We start from the raw sequence: 17,837 nt of genomic DNA on the forward strand, positions 1-17,837 counted from the left end.
GCGCGTTTGTTGTGGTGTGGGAACAGGGTTGTGAAAGAAATTGCGCCACGCCGAACGAGCGGGGCATGCGCATGCAGAACGTCCAAACAATTATTGCGAACGCGTTGCGAAGATTGCATTACATTGTTATTGGTCGCAAATACCGCAGCTATGCGACTATGTTGGCACTGCAGTCAGCCAGTGTCAGCCGGGTTGCAAACGACCGAATTCATCTGGCGCATGCGCTGGTCAGTCAACCGTGTTCAGCTGAAGCTCAGCTATGCTGCTTGCGAGTGTGGTAGTTTTATAGCGTGTTTTGAAAGATATGTCTGATGGCTAGCGAATAGAATAACATGACACTTAACAAGCTTTCCGCAGCTCACGCATGAGCTGATCGTACCTCCTGACTGTCTCAAACTTGCTCTGTCAACTCGTCAGCACAGGCAACAGCATTCTCACAGAAATGCCACTATTGTAAACAGGCAGCAACCCAGATAGCTACTGTCATGTTCCTCAGGCAACGTATCTCGTGTCACCGATAGGTTCAATCTACACCAGATGATCTGTGGAAATTCATACACCGGGAAAAACATACCTGTCGAGTAGACTAAGAGTTAAAGCCTGGGGAAACGTGTGTTGGAGTGTTGGAATGCTATGTCGATTAACGATTCATATCTGCCATCTGGGTTTAGCCTTCTCGACTCTTGTGGGATCGTTCAACACTGGGTTTAACGTTAAGTCGAGTGTTTGTGGTAAGTCTTAAATTGATTGGACGTGAATATGTCACCATTTATGTTGTTCAGGAGTCTTGTACTCATGATAACGAGGAGAAATAAGACGGCTGTGAAGTGACGTGAATGGTGTTTTGATAGACACAGGTAGCTTTTCAATAGTATTCATGCACACCATCTCGCCATGGAACAAATTCCACGAAATTAAAATCAACAGTTAACTTGAGTCCAAGGTATCATAGCACTGAGGTACCAAGAAACATCTGAGACAGAACAAGACGCGAAAAGAAACCACGACTTATGCGCAGGGGCCGGCTCGTTCAAAGATTTCATTAAGGTATGTTAGTACTTCAGTTAGTGTGGCTGGATGAGACAAGAACGCAACCACATGTTGCATAGATACAATGTACATATTATACAAGCATACCGACTACTCGAAGTGATTCTGACGTCTTGGATCGGGCGCACAATATCCTCGTCGAAAGAGGAAGCCTTGTAACCGATCTTCCATTCTTGCAAACTACACGGAGGTCAGTAAGTTGTTCAAAGTTCACTTCTCGCGTTCACGATAAGCCTTATGATGATTGTAAGTTTAACTTACAAACCCAGGTGGCGTCACCCCATCTCTGACCCAAACTCCGTAGCTACCCATCATGTTCGCCATCATGATATCAGTGGATAGGCGATCGCCGACGACTGCAATCTGATCAGGCCTTGTTACACCAGAATCCGGATGCGCCTTAAAGTAAGCCATAACTTCTTCTTTGCAGCCAGGCTTCTTCGTGGAATGCCGGAGGACTTTTACACCAGTGTTAGCTTCCAGCAACACTGATTCTTTCTGGTCCTTATCGGAGTCCGTGCCTGCTGTGTTGGATACTATGAGTAATTTTGAGCCGGGGTAAGCATGCTTAAGACGTTGGAAGTGGTCCTGCGGCATTGGTCAGACAAACTCCTTGGATGGAACAGACTGCAAGGTAAGATTGGATGAAAAGAATGGTAACGTATAGACATTCAGTACGTATGAGACTATGCCGAGACGTAAAACGATGGAGCTGTAGCGAAGACTTATAGGTAACATCTGGGGCTTGCCCTACCTGATAAGACTTGTACACCTCATTAGTATGCGGAACAGCAAAACAATTGTCCTTGTCGATTACTACCGCCTGAATGTCCGTCTCTTTCCCGCTTCCTGCTGCCCCATCTTTTCTTGGAAATGCTCTCGACAAGGGAATTGGCAGCTGATTGAACGTCGATACTGTGTGCTGCGGGAGACAGAGAGTCGGATCACGTAGCAGCCGAAAGACGTTCAGCGTCCCGGAGATATTCATTGAGAGAGATGCGAGGTGCAGAAGGGTGACAGACGAAGTGAACGAAAGATTGGGGATGACTAAGCGATAGGTCAAAGCTCCCAATCCGAATATCCTCACCTTTCGTGAAGCGCGATGCTCCAACACGCCCGCGCCCCGCAACGACGTCACTCGCTATCCCACGTACCAAAGAACTGACCGCGACATCGACTCGGAAAACAACTTGTCCCGAATCTGTGACGCCTCTCCCTGTCACGATCGTGACCGAGCTCACCGCACTTTGCGACCACACCACGAAGCTTTTCCTGCACCTACGACAATTTGCGCATTATAAGTCCGAGGCTCTGTGGAAATAAGTCAGGTCGCCATCATGACAAGCACAATCGGTATTCCCATCAAGCTCCTCAATGAGGCAGCTGTACGTCCACCGCCTAACTCCACCTCATGGCTACGCTGACAGCGTCTAGGGCCATATTGTCACGCTTGAGATCACATCCGGCGAAGTGTACCGTGGCAAGCTCATCGAAGGTGCGCGATATAAGGATATATCCTATGTCGAGATTTGAAAGCTAACGGTATCACAGCTGAGGACAACATGAACGTACAGCTCAAAGACATCACAGTGACCGCGCGTGATGGTCGTGTCTCGCATCTTGAGCAAGTTTACATTAGGGGCAGCCATGTGCGCTATTTCATCGTCCCCGACATGTTGAGGTACGAAAACTTCTCTGGATGATTGGGGAGCATCATGCTAATAGTTTACAGAAACGCGCCTATGTTCCGATCGAGGGGTATCAGAGGACGCGGTGTCGGTCTCGCACGTGGCAGAGCGACTGTCATCAGGGCGAGAGCTAGCGGAAGGGGTGGACGTTGAGATACGAGACGGGGTATGGATACGATATAAAGAAACGAGAATCGCACACCGGCTAGGGGAAGACTCGCGCACTTGAGACTTGTCCAAAAGATATCAGGATAGGTATGGCGTTCATTTCTGTCTACAAAGGAAATCCGCTGAACTTTGAGATAGCAAGCTCTCCCAACTTGGTGAGCGCTGGGTCCAAAAACGAGGGACTTGGCAGCAAATTGAAACATGCAATAGAGTGAAGTAACCAAATTTGTGCATCTCCAATTGAACTTCAGGTAATCGTGCACGCATCTTGCTGGTTAATCGTGCAGCAATGGAACGAAGTTCCGAGAATGGTCAAAGACTAGTGGGGGATCGAGGACCCCCGAAACTCCGCAACTCTGCACTGCTCTCCCTTCACCACACGCTATGGAGATCAAGAACCCACGGCGCATCCTAGCTGTAGGGCCGCCAGACTCGGGCGTGCTCAAGGTGCTCAAAAGTATGTCTCATCATCCAAGTTTTTGGTCGATAATCCGCTGACTTCACTAAGCGCTCACAGGTTCCGCACCTGAGCCTACCGCAGAGACAGTCGCCGGTCTCACTCACGAGTGGCGTATCGAAACCAAATACTATACTGCCACCGTTCCGATCTGGATTGACGAGATTTCCAACGTCACCGATTGGCAAGCAGAGTTCACTAAACCTGAAGCGCGCGAAGTGGTCACAGCGTTGGGAGCATGGATGTATTGTTTTAAAAAGCCCGTGGAGGAGAAAGATGTGGATACGATCAAAGAGACAATGCAAGCTGTTGCCAAAGTGATCGAACGCGCGTGCGGCTTTGGAGGTGACATGGTATGTCTTGCTGTTGCCATGCCGCAGTCCACAACACCGTACCTGGAGAAGAGCGGCGAGGAATGGGAAGAGACATGTATGGAATATGGGTTCGAATACGTCGACTTTGAGGCTAAAGGGAAGAATGAGTTTGGCGAGGCGATGGGTGTGCAACGTGTAAAAGAAGCCTTGGAGGCTTGCGAGTGGGAGGGTGTTGATGCACTAGACTTCGGTGATGAGGAAGAAGGGTTCGAAGGCAGCTTTGCGGCAGAAGAGGCGGAGATGAACATGGAGCTGTTTGGGATGAAGGATGCATTGCATGGACTTGACAACGGAGATGGAGGAGACGAAGCGGGGGAGGACGACGTTGAGGAGTTGGAGGCGATGATGCGGAAGATGGTCGCTATCAAAGGTATGCTTATGCGACGCATCAATAGGATGTTGTATTGTGTATGGAGACTGACTTCGACAGAAATGGGTGAAGGCATGGAAGAGGCAGAACGGAAACGTTTTGCGGCAAAAGCGATCAATGACCTGATGAAAGATCTCTAGTCGTCCTGGCTTCAAAAGTACGCAAACATCGCCCCGATACATCTTGAGAACGAAACAGTCCCACGTACCGAGCTATTTACCCCGCAACCCCGCTACGGCTTAAACAATAAATACCACCCTCCAAATATGTAATCCCGCTTGTTACAACACCAACGCCTCTGTTTAGAAGCATAGCACCATAAGCACAATTCTCGCGCTCGAACCCCCATCATGGCATCGAATCAAGAGATAAGTAACGCTAGGTTCAGCGTAGAAGCGCGCGAATGGGATTCGAACAAAAAGCATGTGGAAAGCACCAATAATGCATTTGACGCCATCAAGCGCTATGTCCCCGCATTTCAAAACGGGAACAACAAAGGTACAATAACCAGTTCATATCGATCCATTGTGTTGAATCACGAAGCGGATTGTCAAGCAATTCGATTGGATGTGTGACTGACCCTCTCCAACAGACCTCGATGTGTTAGAAATTGGCTCCGGAACTGGTCTCCTCTCTTTCCTCCTCGCCCCCCACGTCCGCTCCCTGATCGGTGTCGATACAGCTGAGGGCATGATCAGCGCTTTCAACACCAAACTCCAAGATCTCCCCGACACGGCCAAGGCGAATCTCTGCGCGATAAATCATTACCTCGAAAGCGTCGAAGATGCACCACTCCAAGATGCCGCCGCTTACCTCGCGCCCCCTTCTTCGACGCCACCCTACCGCTTTGACCTCATTGTTTCGCATCTCACATTACACCACATCCCGTTATTGCCTAATATCTTTGCTACGATGCTTGGGTGCCTGAAACCCGGGGGTATGATTGCGTTGACGGATTACGAAGACTTTGGACCGGAGGCTGTGCCGTTTCATCCGATTAGTAAGAGAGAGGGTGTGGAAAGACATGGCATTGACAAGGACGAGGTTTGCAATTTGCTTATGAAAACTGGGTTTAATGAGGTGAGAGTTGAAGAAGCTTTCGTGTTAAGGAAAGAGGTTGAGGCTGAGGGCGGGAAACCTGCGAGGGAGATGGATTTTCCGTTTTTGGTATGTTTGGGTGTGAAATGAAGAATCCAAAGTGTTGTGCATGATCTAGGGTGTACCGTCGTCACCGGGTGTCGATGCAAAATGGGCAGGCGTAGGCGGAGATTTTGTATCGTCGGACGAGGGACGTCCGGAGTTCTGGCCTCATGCTTCAGCAACGGTACAAGCTAGTCATTGGCTGTGTTGCTAGATGCTACAATCCAGATCAATATGCGTGTAGCACTTAAGGCACTATTGTGTTTGTTGTAGGTGATGTGACACGCTCCCGGAACTCTTATGAAGTGATATGTGTTATTTGACCTGTGTCGGATCTTCACTTTCTTTGGCAAACAAGGTCAGCAGAGGTAATCAAGGGATACTGCAATAGATGGGACGGTTCTTGAGACAATCCATTGAGCAAATATGATCTATTCAAGTACACCTTGATCTCGAAAGATCAGAGAAAATAATCAAGGTCGATTCGCAATTGCAGGTACTCGTGAGAAAGATGATGCTGAAGTCGCACGGGCCGGCCGGCAGAAGATCGGAAAAGAGCTGCACTCTGGACCACCCAGCCCGTACTTTCTCACAACCTCACGAAACATCAACTCTTTTCCATGGATGGAGCACAGAAAATTCAGAGAGTCTCTTTCTGTTCGCACCTCTCCCATTGTTGAAGGCTTGATCCCGCTAACGTTGAACAGTGCGATCGATGTCGCCACAAGAAGTTGAAGGTTGGTGTTCCCTTGCAAGAGGAGTTCGTAGGAAAGCATCAACTGCTAACTTCACTTAGTGTTCAAAAGAGAAGCCAGTATGCAGCCCTTGCGCGCATAGCGGGTCGCCGTGTCACTATTCGGGAAAAATCGTTAGATCACCTCTTACGAGAGCGCGAGTAACACCACACCTCGACTATCAGCCTTTCCACTAATATATTTGCAGATATCTGACAAGTGTTGAAAAAAGATTGCATAGCCTAGAGAACCTTGTCGCTCAACTTTTGCCTGGCGTCAATGTAGACGATGTGCTTGCGTCACCTGAGCTTGCGAAGACCAGCCCATCATTTACCGGGCCTCGAACACCTGAAGTTTTGCAAAACGTTGTGACCCCAAACGCCCAAGATGATGCTTCCGAAAGCGACCCGGTTATTCCTGAAGCTGTCCCAAATAGTGCAGACGGTTTCAACTGGCAAGAAGAGAATGTCGGCGTCAGCGGGTTGACAGACGGCATGGCCGCACTCTCAGTGGAACCCACTGGTGTAGGCTACCTCGGTAATGCTCTCCATCAATTGCATCATTTGAAAATCTTACCTTCTTCCAGGGTCTACGTCTGGAGTTGTGTTCCTTCGGTGTTTGCTCGACTGGGCGGGTTTCCTACATCAATCCCGAGCTCAAACACAGGCACAACGACAGGAACCTGCAAATCGGCTTATGGGACTCCTTCCTTCATCGCAGATTTCACACGCTGCCATTACGAACCAACTTGCATCAACTCTCATAGATGCCTACTTTAACGATTACCATGGCTGCTATCCTTTCGTACACGAGGCCACATTTCGTGCTCAATACCACGAGATCGTTCCTCGCCCGCCTCAGAAATCGTGGAACATGCTTTATCATGCTATTTTAGCGCTTGGAGCCTGGTGTCTGAACAACGATCAGATCGGCTTGCAAGAATATCTCTACCGTCGCGCCCTTACTCTTGGCCAACATGATTCTGTCTTTGAGACGGCAAATCTTACGTCTATTCAAGCACTGGTGCTGTTGAGTAATCTGAGTCAGAAACGAAATAGTCCAAACACGGGATGGAACCTCTTAGGGCTTGCTGTCAGGAATGCGCTCAGTCTGGCACTTCACAGAGAGCTCCCGCATTGGAATATTAGTCTGATGGAGCGTGAGGTTAGAAGACGAGTGTGGTGGATGATATACATCTTCGACAGCGGCGCTTCGATAACCTTCGGGAGAGCGGTTATGCTCCCAGACCAAGACTCAATGAACGTACATTCTGTCTTGAACATTGACGACGAGGTAAGTTGTCTTGAGCGTCTTCGCCGATCGATGCTGACTGCTGCTATCAGTCTCTTACCCCAAAGACTGTCGAGCTTCCACCGGAAACAAACGAACCTACACTCTACTCTTCCTTGAGGGTACAAAGTGACCTACACAGGCAAACCAATCATATTTCCAACCGCCTACTTGCGGACCCTGGGCTGTCTGCAGAAGCCGCTTTATCCATTAACGCTCAAATGGACACTTGGGCTCAGACCTTACCTCTCTACTTCCAGCCAACATATGAATCTCCTTGTAGATACCGTTGGTTCTTGTTTGCCAGATCTCGTATCTGGTGGAGATTCTGGAACCTCAAAATCATCGCTTTTCGGCATATCTTGTTGCGACGAGCCATCTCTGAAAGAGGGCAAATACCAGACCAAGTCGTCCAAGCTAAGCAAGAAGAATGCCAAAGAATATGCATCGAAGCCGCCCATTCAACGATTCTGTCGATACATCAGTACTCAATGCAGGGTCTCACAAGATTGGAGGGTTGGTATGCTACGTAAGTATTGCAAGGCTTGAACGTAGTTGGTGTAAATTGGTTCTGATATTGATTATAGTTACTTCCTCTTCCACGCAGCCCTGGTGATTACCTTGTGTATCATCAGCTTTCCCCAGTCCATCGAGATGCAAAGTTGGTACGCAGATGTCGATTTGGCAAAGAATACGTTCCGCGAGCATCTCATCGAAGACTCGCTATCAGCACGCTGCGTCGCTATTCTCGACCAAGTTGTTTCCAGCGACGACATTGACTCTGGCCTGTTCCAGGACGTACAACTGGACCGTGAGGCCTTGAGTGCGTTCCCGTGGTCAATTGAATCAAACGAGTTGTTCAACTCATTCGACTGGGACCTGACTTCCAGCGAGTACTGAGCACAGGTGTCTCGGAGCGCCGATGAGATGACTTTTTTGAGCATACGGTCGCAGTAGTATGTCAATTCTCAATGGTAACATCAGGCTTGATAAGCATTCTTCGTATCAGCTCGCCATTTGGAATGTCGTTCTCTTCCGCTCTTTTGATGGCGGCCAGCGCTGAAGTCTCGATACCTGCAGCGAGATGGCGTTGAGCAAGGCGCTCTTTCACTACTTCTATAGGTGCGTCGACAAACCACCTAGAAGGCGTCAGCTCCTAGTTTTTCAACACAAGATTGGAACAGCTCAAACCTCTCGTCGCTAAGTTCTGCGATTTCATTCCACGGGCTCTGGTTGAGGAGCGTGTAATTTCCTTCAATAACTATAATACGATTACGCGAAGAAACTGGAATCGCATCCTGCACCGGATCTTTGACGGCGTGATCGAAGCTTGGAACATGGACGAGAATTTCTGGCTCTTCGCCTGTCGTTACTGGCGTAGTTTTGAGCGTCTTGACAAGCTTCACAATAGCCTCGGCGTCGAATGTGAATGGAGCGCCGCGTCTTCTGAAAGCTAGCTCGGGGGCTTCAAAAGTTGACAAGGTTGCTCGAGTGTAATGAAAACCATCCTGTTACATTTTTCAGTGGGTAATACATTTTTCAACGTTCAATAAGCCTTACCATTGGCACGACAGCAACATCGTGGATGTTACGCAGCGCAAGCTCGGCCAGAAGCGCGTGGGATACAGTCGATTTGCCAGATCCTGGCACGCCTGCAAGCGCGATGAGGATACGCTGACGGGACGCGGAAGCGAGGAGCTTTTCGATGCGCCTGACCAGATCCAGTATCGCTTCGAGAAAGGTATCCGCTACTAGTTCTTTGGTCATGGTTGTGGTTCACCCAGCTGCAATAACGACAAGACTCAAAAACGTGGGCGTTGACTTTATGAAGTCTGGAAGATGAGATGGAATGATAAATTTCATGTGAAGCTGTACGGAAGAACAGAAGGCCGTTCTGTGGGGTCGGACGACAGATGTCCGAAACACTCAAAGTCATGCATCTCTACCTCATCTCACACGTCGAAATAGGAATGAGGTTGGGGTAGATTTTTCATGCGGGGAAACAAGGGCACATCTGAGATCTCGTCTTTTCTATGACACATGGGAGGTTCGGGTATCTGTGCTCTGCAGGCCATGTCGACTCGCGATCAGTTCGTGATAAATCGTGAAAGACCCACGGATTATATAAGATATGCGTCCTATTTATCGAGTAGTACTTTGATGTTACATATTGTGTTTGAAGTCTCTGCAGTCTCTATTTGCAGAGTGATAGTCCTGTTACTAAGTCGACTCTGTTGAGTACCTTCCTGATCGTGGACTGTGATGGTACTCGCGAATGATGATTGGCCGGACGCGGTCGTCTTACAGTGCACGAGATGATCATATTTTGAAATGCATGACATGCATCGCCCTTGTTACCTTTATAGAAGCAGCGAATCGAGGGAGAGATGAGGCGCACCGCCAATTGAGTTGGGATTGAGTATTCATTCGCGTTGTCTGTAGCTTCAGCAAGACAAAGGTGATATTCAGGCACGCACGACGAGTCGAGTCGCCGCGATCAACAATTCGTGCGGATGCTCGACCGAACGCGTGGAGACACGCAGCAGCGGTAGCGAAGCCAACCTAGTCCAGTTCCCCGCCCTCCTCGTGATCAGGCTCACGAAACATCAGCAGAATCCTACGAGAGCGAATGGACACCGGGAGCTTTTTACACGAGCACCTTCCCCTAACCGTTACCGTCGGCTCGACCCATTACGTACTTTTTATGACGCGCCGAACCCTTCCACAACTGCCCTCTCACTCCAAATACCGGCCGCTCGCCGCCAGCACCAAGACAAAAGCCGACTGTATCCATTCTTCGGTTTCCTGCGGGCTTCCTTCTCTCCGACTTCGGTGCGACAGCGCTTCGTGTCTGCGGATATGTCCACTTCCAACGCGTCGCCTCCTCCGCCTCCGCAACACACGCGGACGTACCAGGCGTGCATACCATGCCGCCGGCGGAAAGTCCGCTGTGACCTGTAAGTGATAGATGAGGTACTGTGCAGGCCTCCAGGCGTGCGAGACGCGCCAGCCGCGCTTTATCGGCAGCCTTGGTAGTACATAGAAGCATGACCTCGCAGCACAAGAGGATTAGGATATGGCTTGTACTTTGAATAGACAGTGCGCGAGTGAGTAGTCGTGGCTGACATTGTGTAGAGGCCCTGTCGACCACCCCCACGACCCGCCATGTGTGCGCTGCCGGCGAGAGAGCAAGGAGTGCTTCTTCTCGGCTACGCGCCGCAAGAGGAAGCAGGACGGCGAGGACGAGTTTGATGAGGTCGACGACTACGAGGTGCGCAACGGCCGGAAGCGGATGCGCAGCGAAGGCAGCCTGCCCGAGCCCCTCAACATCATCACGGCCAACAGCGCCGCCTTTGTCTCGCAGCCGCTGACTCCGGGCGGCTCCGTGGGGCGGCACGAGCCTCTGCGCCGCCCAACGACGTCTTCGAGCCACACGCACGTGCCGGAGAACGAGGAGGACCAGAAGGTGAACAACGAGACGGTGGCCACGCTGCAGGCGGGCGAGGTGTACAGCGGGCACGACGCCCTGAACCTGCTGTTTGAGGCGGCGCGCAATGGCGGCGGCATGGACGACCACCATCGCACAAATAGTGCCTCGAGTCTCCAGCGCCCGACGCTGGGCAGCACGCCGGGCTCGCAGACGTTTGCCAGCCCCCAGACGAACGCGACACATGCGCACACCAGCTCGCGGCCCACTGCAGAGTCGGCCGTCGACCCCGCCATCTCGCAGCCCGTGATACCAGACCCGCCCAACGAGGCTGCCTTTGCGGACGCCGTCCGGTCCTGGTCCAAGTTCCGCTTTGTGCGCGCAGGCTGGCTCACGGCGAAGGAAGCCATTGCTTACATCGACTACTTCTACGCCTATCTGTCACCCCTGACGCCAATCGTGGTGCCCGACTACCGCGACCATGCGTACCATGCGAAGCTGCTGAAGGAGGAGCCGATGCTGGTCATCACCCTGCTTACCATCTCGTCGCGGTATTCGCAGCCCAGTGGATCCACTACTGTGGGTGCAACATCTCGCGCGTACCTGATCCATGAGAAGCTATGGAAGTTCCTCCAGGGCATGATCGACCGCATGATCTTCGGACAGGAGCAATTTGGCGGCGGCTTCTGTGGCGCAGGACAGCAGCCTGGATCTGACGTCAACCCTCTGTCACGCAAAGGCCTTCGAACGCTGGGTACCGTCGAGAGTCTCATGTTGCTCACGGAATGGCATCCTCGTGCCCTGCACTTCCCGCCAGGGGACGACGATGACGAACTCGTCCTTCCTGACGATGTGCCAGTCGAGACAGGGCCCAAGTCTGACATGTACAGAGGTGTTGGTGATAAGCGCATCGACAGCTGGTTGGAGCCGTGCTGGCGGAGTGACCGTATGTGTTGGATGTTACTCGGCAACGCCATGACGCTTGCCTTTGAAATTGGTGTCTTCGACGAGACGAGCGAGACGGAATTCGAGGAGGCAAACCAACATCTCTCGCACGCGACTGTGAAAGCGTACTATCGGCGGAAGAACCATCTGCGAGACCTACTCATCATATACGTTACCCAGACTAGTGGTCGACTCGGATTGACGTCAATGCTGCCAAAGATCGAGCGTGACGAGAATTTGGCTGGCGGGCTGACGCCCATCGAATTGTACCAAGAGCGTGTGAGCCGCATAAAAGCTCCTCCACCGCAGTTCGGCATGCGTTCAGACGGTCAGCGCCTTCCGTTGGAGTCAATCGCGCATCAAGAGCGCCACGCCGTTCAGGACCTCGTCCTTGACTTTTGGACGCGCATAGCGAAGATCATGGAGATGGGAAACCTGAAGCTGTTCTCGAATCGGCGCAAGACGCGGGAACTGCTCAAGTCGGGAATGTACGAGGAGATGCTGCGGTTCTTCCAAGGGCCGCTCACGGACTGGAGGAACTGCTTTGATCGTGCTCCCCAAGGTGAGTCCCTTCTGTATTCCATGCTCATGAAGTTGCCATGACTGACATGACCAAGTTCCTACGCAACTCCGCCACATTCTCATCATCGAGTTCGAATACACGCGCGTGTACCTCAACTCTCTCGCCCTGCAGGCGGTGGTGGAACGTTGTACGCATAATACACCCATGCAAACTCCCGCCCAGCCCCACGGCCGGCCTGCCAACCCCGATGGTGGCGCGATTCCTTTCTCGACTTTAACACGATGGTATGCGAACGATAGACACTACATCAACGAAGTCATCGACGCCTCTCGCAACGTATTGAAGATCGTCGTCGATGGCCTCTTCCCAGGCGGCTACTTGCGCCACGCCCCCGTGCGCACATTCTTCCGCATCGTAAGCGTTGCCATCATCCTCCTCAAAACCTTCGCTCTCGGCGCCACAGAGGAAGACGTAGCCGTAAGTCTCGGTCTTCTAAGCGGCGCCGTCGACGCCCTCCGCACCAGCATCGTGGATGACGTGCACGTCGGCAACAGATTCGCAGACCTCGTAGAGACACTCACCCACCGCATCCGCAGCCGCTTCGTCCGCCTCGCAGCCAACGTCTCGCGAGCCGCGAGCAGAAGTCCCGTCCAACCACCCACCATGCCGCCGCCGTTACTGCCACAACATCAACAACAGCACCTCGCGCCGACATACCCTTCCTTCCAAGGCCCCCCAAGCAGCGCCAGTTCTCCCGGTCTCGGCCTCACTGCCAGCGGCCGCGCAACCCCCATCTCGCAGTCGCTATGGGGAATCTCCGCAGAACCATACGATCCAACGTCGAATAGCATTTCCATCATGCCGCCTCCGGGCTTCTCATCTTACAATAATCAAACCCCCAATGTAAATGGGAATGGGACTTCAGGCGGAGGCTGGTCGCAGTGGAATTCTGGCGCGTGGAATGGCACGGCGCAAGATCAGGATTGGCTTGCCCTTCCGCTCGATCCCTTGCTCGATCAGTGGGGCGCGGAGATCAATTCTACGGCTATGGGGCCTGATGTTGGGGGTATGGATATGCTGGATATTCTGCTGAGTATGGGAGGGCCGCCGGGTGAGACGTAGAAGAGAGTATTACCCTGTGTTTGTTTTTATTCTTGGGCGCGGAGTCTCGATGGTTATCAGGCTTTGTTTTTGTTTGTGTGTAGGTGGAATATTTGCGATACCCAGCCAATGTTTGGCTTTGGCTTGTTTGGACGGACTGGGGTTATTTATGTGCGAGGTGTTTACGGCGTGGGCAATAGTAGGCTCTTACGAAGGGGATGAAACGTTCATGATGTAGAGCTATGTGTCTATCTGATCTATATATATACTTCATGATGACATCCCGTTGTTTGCTCAAGTATTTGTTCATTCATGATCTTCCCTCGTTGACCACAGTCAGTTGACCCATCCCAGGACTCTCCGCATGCATAGCCGTTGTTTGGCAATCTAGCACTTGAAGAAGCAGGTCATATCGGAAAGCTATGTATCGTCAGCACGTCGTCGCATACATCAAAGTCACACATACCCTATAGTTCACACCAGTCTGCTCATCACACTGCATCTCCTGCTTCGTCCAAGCCTTCACATCGCACAGGCCACACGCCCGGTCATCATGCTTAGTCGCCGTGTCCCAGTAACATTCATCGAAGCGAAAATACGTCCGGTCATCGGAATGGTAAAGCAGATGCAGGCCCGTGCCGATGTTAGTCAACATGATGTGGCGTTCCTGGATATCGCCAGCGCCCTCGGGGAAGCGAACAACGGTCTTGTGGTCGTTGTCTTCGATGCTAAAAAGCAGACCGAGCGTCTGGGTGTGCCAGTTCGCGGCGGGCGTGTGAATGCATTCTTGAAAGAGCTGCAGCTTGTAGGAGCAGACGCCGTGGGCGTAGGTCGCTGCAAGAGTGTTGCCGGTAGCCGGAGAAACGGACTCGATTAGGGGGGCATCGAGAGGGGAGGAGGTACGGGCTTGGAGATCCTGGGTGTTCTTGACTAGTTGCATCTCGAGAACTGCCCGGTCGTCGTTGAAGCCGGCATTGGCGATGTTCGGGGTGGATGCATACGCCGTGGCAGACTCGAGGATCTCAGAAGGAAACAACGAAACGCCTTGGGCTGGTGCTTGAGGATTGGAAGGAGCACCTGGTGCCGGAGCGGCGAGGACTGTAGCCAGGAGCACGCCCATGGTGACGCCGAGGAGCTGTATGAACATCATGCTGCTTCTGTCAGTGTTGTGGTTGTGGTGTGTTTAGAGGATTGACTCACTTGATGTAGGTATTGTGAGGTTTGTTGTGCTGTTGTCGAACTATGAAACGTCGAGGAAAAGGTTGTTGGAGAAGACAAGGCAGGATGAGATTGAAGTAGGGGTGGCAGTTATAAAGAATCCCCGAGAGTAAGAGCACGAGAGCACCTGAATGGCGTCACAAATGGTCGTGCGTTTCAAGATGGGAAGTCACCTCCAGACCAGACGGGAAGTCGCAGGGTTGAAGTATCACGTTAAGCTTACAACTCTTATCATAGCCGTGTCCAACGCTCTACCCGTGTGTCCTGTTTACAATTTCCGCTGGGATAGTATATGGAATAGTATGATTTCAATCTGTTGTCTGTAGTACTGAGCTTTCCCCTACGTCGCTCGTTCCAACAACGTTTAACCGATCTATCTCCACCCAAAACTATGCCATACAGACTTAAGTCTCCTAATGCACGAATCTAAAGTCCAGCCTCTTCATTCCCTCATCTTTAGTGTTGACGACGTAGTCTTCTTGCTCCTTCTTCGTCAGCGAGTTCCACTTCATATCCCTGACCTTGTTGCGCCAGATGTAGAACGCTTTGACGAAATAGAATAGTACGATGTTGAAGCAGCAAATACCCAACAGGATCTTGTTGCCACGGCGGTACAATGGCTGGTCGTCGTCACGATAGATATTTGAGGAGATCATATTGCCGCTCTGGAGGAAGTTAGTGATCATTCCGTCAGAGTGTACGTATCGAATTTTCTTACCTGAACGAACATATTATAGAAGGCTGCCGAGACAGCGCGTGTGCGAACCGAGTTGGAGTTCTCTGCATTCCAGCCGACCAGAATAGCGTGGCAATATGGGTAAGAAAGGAGACCAGTTAATAAAGCGTAGCGGATCCAAGGGTTTGCGCTTGCTGGAAGCACTACAAGAGCAATCAACCAGGGAAAAATCCAGATGTTGCTCAAAGACGAGACTATGCTCCTCTCCTTGGCCTTTGCAGATAGCCATGTGATGAGGAGGAGCTGGATGGCGAACAAAAACTGCGATGGAATGGCTAACATGTTGGCTTGGAAGGTTGAGTAGCCTAATTTTCGCAGGATGTAGGATAAGTAGTTTCCTGGTGGTGCAGGCCTAGAAGTGTGTGAGATCGAGTTTCATTTCACTTCCAGAGCTTTGCTGTTACTCACGGAATGTATGCGGTAAGTCCGATCAAATACAGCGGCCACTGTTCCCAATCGCAGACGACTTGCCACAGCGCTGCCAGCGAAATCGCCTGCCGGTTGTTCATATCGCCTTTCGAGGGATCGTCGCGGAGAATGCGGTTGACAAGAATGTGTTCTTCGTGGTCAGTGAACCAGCCGTTCTTGCCCCTGAACCAGTGCTTGGTTTGGCAAGCTCCCGGGGGCATCAGCCCGTATGCGAATATACCAATCACAAAGGTTAAAAGCCCCTCGATCAAGAACCTGAATCAGTCAGAAATATACAAGGCTAACACGACTATGAGTCTGCTTACAGGTATTGCCATCCAGCCCAACCGTTGAGGCCTCGCATTTGAAGTACACCCGCTGCCAGCAGTGATCCGACAATGTTGCATGTACTCAAAGCAGTCCAGAACCAAGCCAGACGAGTAGGCAGTTCGTTCCCTTTGAAGAAGTAGGTGAGCCACAACACAATATCACTAGCAGGAACTAATCAGTCGTCGCTCCAGATACACGGTCGGCTCCACTCACGGAATGAACCCTCCCATCAGAACACCAAGTAGACAACGAATGACATAGTAGTGTACTTTGGTTGTCATAGCGGCTTGTGATGCACTGACAATCGACCAGGAGCAGATGAGGGTGGGGAGCCATCGATCTGCACCAAGCTTCTTACTGATGAGACCACTAGGGAGTTCGGCGAACAGGAAAGATGCGAGAAAAATCTAAACCTGTCAGTCGAGGTGTTGTATCCACTAAATTCTATGCAACCTACAGTTTGACCATAGTTGAAATCGTTGGTGTTCATGTCTAGTCATTCGTCAGTACAATGATCATCAAGGACAAGACACTACTAACGTAAGTCCTTGAGCAAGTTATCCGATATTGCTCGATTGATGTTCTTGCGATTCAGATCCAGTGAACAGAACATGACCCACGCCCACAGCGTAACCCTCAAGTCAAGCTGTACAAAAGTCAGTCCCTACTCCGAGTCCCTGGAAAGCCGACCTACTCTGCGCACAAGCCTTTTCTCCTCTTCCGCAGTCCATGTGTAGTTTGGATCAAATCTGTGACGGCCTTCGTATTTGGCTGCTTCGTACTTTTGAGCCCAATACTGTGCCGTGCTGGGCTCGCTGAAAGGATGATCCTCATAGGAGCCATAATCCGGTCGCTTAATGCTGGATGCAACGTCCGAACCCGAGTCCGAAGACCTGGTAATTGGTACGCTCACCGGGTTGATGTCTCCTTTGAAATCAGCCATGGGGGTGACGGTTCGACAAGAATCACCGTTTGATTACGATTTGCCAACGAGAAGCAAGTGAATTATATAGGGGGAATCTGAGTTCGGCATCCCTCTGGAAATCTTTTAAAGCTCCAAGACGGATCAATGTGGCGTTGAATGGTGCAAATATGTGTAAAATTGACAACATCGCTAAAAGGCAGCACAATTCTTGTCGGGATGGAGACTTGGAGAATTAAGCTTTTCCTGTTCGGCACTATGATAAGCAATTGCGAGACAGCAATTGGATCGTAGTCTCGGATGCGCCGAAAGCACAACATCGGAGACGAATCCTTTGATAGGGATGCAAGACTTGTGTGAACTCCCGAGAACGTGGCTGCATCGTTCACCATCACGCAGCACCTACGCGAAACCATGTGCCTAGATAGCACTTCCATAGAATAGCATAGTCTAGACCCTGCTCGTTGAAACCCCTCCCTCATGCAAACTTGCGCGATAAGCAAGCCTTGGGGAATAGAAGAGATGATTTTCGTATATCTGTACTCGTTCCTTTGAGGCCGCAAATGACTAGTAGCTTGGGAAAGACAACAATCGACTATACACATTCACCACCCTTTGATCGGCTCTTTTGACCCCGCAACTTCATTCCGCGATCGAATTAGGTATCTTGGTAGACCATTCGATGTCAAATGACGATATCGTACCCATGCGGGCACGTCAATTCTTCTAGAATCACGTCAGGTACTACTACCTCTTGGCGCCGCAACAACTTGATGCATGGCAGAATTCTCGGTAGTTGGATGACTCGACTGTTGATAGACAAACCGAAATATAAAAGGCCAGAAGGTGCTACATTACGAACGTGGTGGGATTGTCACCTTGAACTCAGTCACTGTGACCGACGTGCATTGACACAGTCTTCAAGGCGAAAAGAGATGAAAAAGAGAGAATGCAGG

At 51.0% G+C, this 17,837-nt stretch overlaps 9 protein-coding genes across 9 annotated transcripts; 5 read left to right on the forward strand and 4 right to left on the reverse strand.

Annotated features, from left to right (window-relative positions):
- Positions 1-1,023: 1,023 nt before the first annotated feature.
- P153DRAFT_369168 (HAD-superfamily phosphatase) lies at positions 1,024-1,927 on the reverse strand. Its single transcript, XM_033668697.1, has 2 exons — positions 1,312-1,927; positions 1,024-1,231 (listed from the first exon to the last, which is right to left on the reverse strand). The coding sequence occupies exons 1-2, from the start codon at positions 1,645-1,647 to the stop codon at positions 1,124-1,126; spliced, it is 444 nt and encodes a 147-aa protein (XP_033520844.1). The 5' UTR covers positions 1,648-1,927; the 3' UTR covers positions 1,024-1,123.
- A 460-nt stretch (positions 1,928-2,387) lies between these two features.
- On the forward strand, positions 2,388-2,891 carry P153DRAFT_297308 (Sm-like ribonucleoprotein; the record flags this gene model as incomplete). The annotated part of the gene is made up of 4 exons (XM_033664151.1): positions 2,388-2,435; positions 2,485-2,545; positions 2,602-2,731; positions 2,783-2,891. 4 exons carry the CDS (start codon positions 2,388-2,390, stop codon positions 2,889-2,891), a joined length of 348 nt encoding a protein of 115 aa, XP_033520845.1.
- Positions 2,892-3,290: 399 nt separating this feature from the next.
- P153DRAFT_297908 (uncharacterized protein) lies at positions 3,291-4,247 on the forward strand (the record flags this gene model as incomplete). Its single annotated transcript, XM_033664188.1, has 3 exons — positions 3,291-3,363; positions 3,415-4,107; positions 4,168-4,247. The coding sequence occupies 3 exons, from the start codon at positions 3,291-3,293 to the stop codon at positions 4,245-4,247; spliced, it is 846 nt and encodes a 281-aa protein (XP_033520846.1).
- On the forward strand, positions 4,168-5,491 carry P153DRAFT_322343 (S-adenosyl-L-methionine-dependent methyltransferase). The gene is made up of 2 exons (XM_033665174.1): positions 4,168-4,605; positions 4,700-5,491. Exons 1-2 carry the CDS (start codon positions 4,458-4,460, stop codon positions 5,293-5,295), a joined length of 744 nt encoding a protein of 247 aa, XP_033520847.1. The 5' UTR covers positions 4,168-4,457; the 3' UTR covers positions 5,296-5,491.
- A 471-nt stretch (positions 5,492-5,962) lies between these two features.
- Positions 5,963-8,171, forward strand: P153DRAFT_378042 (uncharacterized protein; the record flags this gene model as incomplete). The annotated part of the gene is made up of 6 exons (XM_033669773.1): positions 5,963-6,007; positions 6,044-6,138; positions 6,190-6,518; positions 6,568-7,274; positions 7,325-7,800; positions 7,859-8,171. The coding sequence occupies 6 exons, from the start codon at positions 5,963-5,965 to the stop codon at positions 8,169-8,171; spliced, it is 1,965 nt and encodes a 654-aa protein (XP_033520848.1).
- Positions 7,861-9,486, reverse strand: P153DRAFT_346211 (P-loop containing nucleoside triphosphate hydrolase protein). The gene is made up of 3 exons (XM_033666114.1): positions 8,832-9,486; positions 8,463-8,779; positions 7,861-8,410 (listed from the first exon to the last, which is right to left on the reverse strand). The coding sequence occupies exons 1-3, from the start codon at positions 9,036-9,038 to the stop codon at positions 8,233-8,235; spliced, it is 702 nt and encodes a 233-aa protein (XP_033520849.1). The 5' UTR covers positions 9,039-9,486; the 3' UTR covers positions 7,861-8,232.
- Positions 9,487-9,891: 405 nt separating this feature from the next.
- On the forward strand, positions 9,892-13,546 carry P153DRAFT_369172 (uncharacterized protein). The gene is made up of 3 exons (XM_033668698.1): positions 9,892-10,228; positions 10,407-12,205; positions 12,261-13,546. The coding sequence occupies exons 1-3, from the start codon at positions 10,131-10,133 to the stop codon at positions 13,286-13,288; spliced, it is 2,925 nt and encodes a 974-aa protein (XP_033520850.1). The 5' UTR covers positions 9,892-10,130; the 3' UTR covers positions 13,289-13,546.
- A 9-nt stretch (positions 13,547-13,555) lies between these two features.
- P153DRAFT_346215 (uncharacterized protein) lies at positions 13,556-14,207 on the reverse strand (the record flags this gene model as incomplete). The annotated part of the gene is made up of 2 exons (XM_033666115.1): positions 13,556-13,687; positions 13,734-14,207. The coding sequence occupies 2 exons, from the start codon at positions 14,205-14,207 to the stop codon at positions 13,655-13,657; spliced, it is 507 nt and encodes a 168-aa protein (XP_033520851.1). The 3' UTR covers positions 13,556-13,654.
- A 596-nt stretch (positions 14,208-14,803) lies between these two features.
- P153DRAFT_346216 (MFS general substrate transporter) lies at positions 14,804-16,919 on the reverse strand. Its single transcript, XM_033666116.1, has 8 exons — positions 16,654-16,919; positions 16,500-16,605; positions 16,417-16,451; positions 16,173-16,366; positions 15,956-16,120; positions 15,630-15,905; positions 15,204-15,573; positions 14,804-15,150 (listed from the first exon to the last, which is right to left on the reverse strand). Exons 1-8 carry the CDS (start codon positions 16,900-16,902, stop codon positions 14,899-14,901), a joined length of 1,647 nt encoding a protein of 548 aa, XP_033520852.1. The 5' UTR covers positions 16,903-16,919; the 3' UTR covers positions 14,804-14,898.
- Positions 16,920-17,837: the final 918 nt, after the last annotated feature.

The sequence above is a fragment of the Dothidotthia symphoricarpi genome (assembly GCF_010015815.1).
Source record: "Dothidotthia symphoricarpi CBS 119687 unplaced genomic scaffold P153scaffold_17, whole genome shotgun sequence".
Lineage (NCBI taxonomy): Eukaryota > Fungi > Ascomycota > Dothideomycetes > Pleosporales > Dothidotthiaceae > Dothidotthia > Dothidotthia symphoricarpi.

Excerpts from the sequence above, each read along its gene's own strand:
- P153DRAFT_369168 (XM_033668697.1), bottom strand. The coding sequence starts at position 1,647 with ATGCCGCAGGACCACTTCCAACGTCTTAAGCATGCTTACCCCGGCTCA. Across the intron at positions 1,232-1,311 it reads GGGTGACGCCACCTGGGTTT|GTTTGCAAGAATGGAAGATC; the intron begins GTAAGTTAAACT and ends GACCTCCGTGTA.
- P153DRAFT_322343 (XM_033665174.1), top strand. The coding sequence starts at position 4,458 with ATGGCATCGAATCAAGAGATAAGTAACGCTAGGTTCAGCGTAGAAGCG. Across the intron at positions 4,606-4,699 it reads TCAAAACGGGAACAACAAAG|ACCTCGATGTGTTAGAAATT; the intron begins GTACAATAACCA and ends CCTCTCCAACAG.
- P153DRAFT_346211 (XM_033666114.1), bottom strand. The coding sequence starts at position 9,038 with ATGACCAAAGAACTAGTAGCGGATACCTTTCTCGAAGCGATACTGGAT. Across the intron at positions 8,780-8,831 it reads ATGTTGCTGTCGTGCCAATG|GATGGTTTTCATTACACTCG; the intron begins GTAAGGCTTATT and ends AAAATGTAACAG. Across the intron at positions 8,411-8,462 it reads GCAGAACTTAGCGACGAGAG|GTGGTTTGTCGACGCACCTA; the intron begins GTTTGAGCTGTT and ends GACGCCTTCTAG.
- P153DRAFT_369172 (XM_033668698.1), top strand. The coding sequence starts at position 10,131 with ATGTCCACTTCCAACGCGTCGCCTCCTCCGCCTCCGCAACACACGCGG. Across the intron at positions 10,229-10,406 it reads CGGAAAGTCCGCTGTGACCT|AGGCCCTGTCGACCACCCCC; the intron begins GTAAGTGATAGA and ends GACATTGTGTAG. Across the intron at positions 12,206-12,260 it reads CTTTGATCGTGCTCCCCAAG|TTCCTACGCAACTCCGCCAC; the intron begins GTGAGTCCCTTC and ends GACATGACCAAG.
- P153DRAFT_346216 (XM_033666116.1), bottom strand. The coding sequence starts at position 16,902 with ATGGCTGATTTCAAAGGAGACATCAACCCGGTGAGCGTACCAATTACC. Across the intron at positions 16,367-16,416 it reads ATTTCAACTATGGTCAAACT|ATTTTTCTCGCATCTTTCCT; the intron begins GTAGGTTGCATA and ends TGACAGGTTTAG. Across the intron at positions 16,121-16,172 it reads CTGATGGGAGGGTTCATTCC|TGATATTGTGTTGTGGCTCA; the intron begins GTGAGTGGAGCC and ends AGTTCCTGCTAG.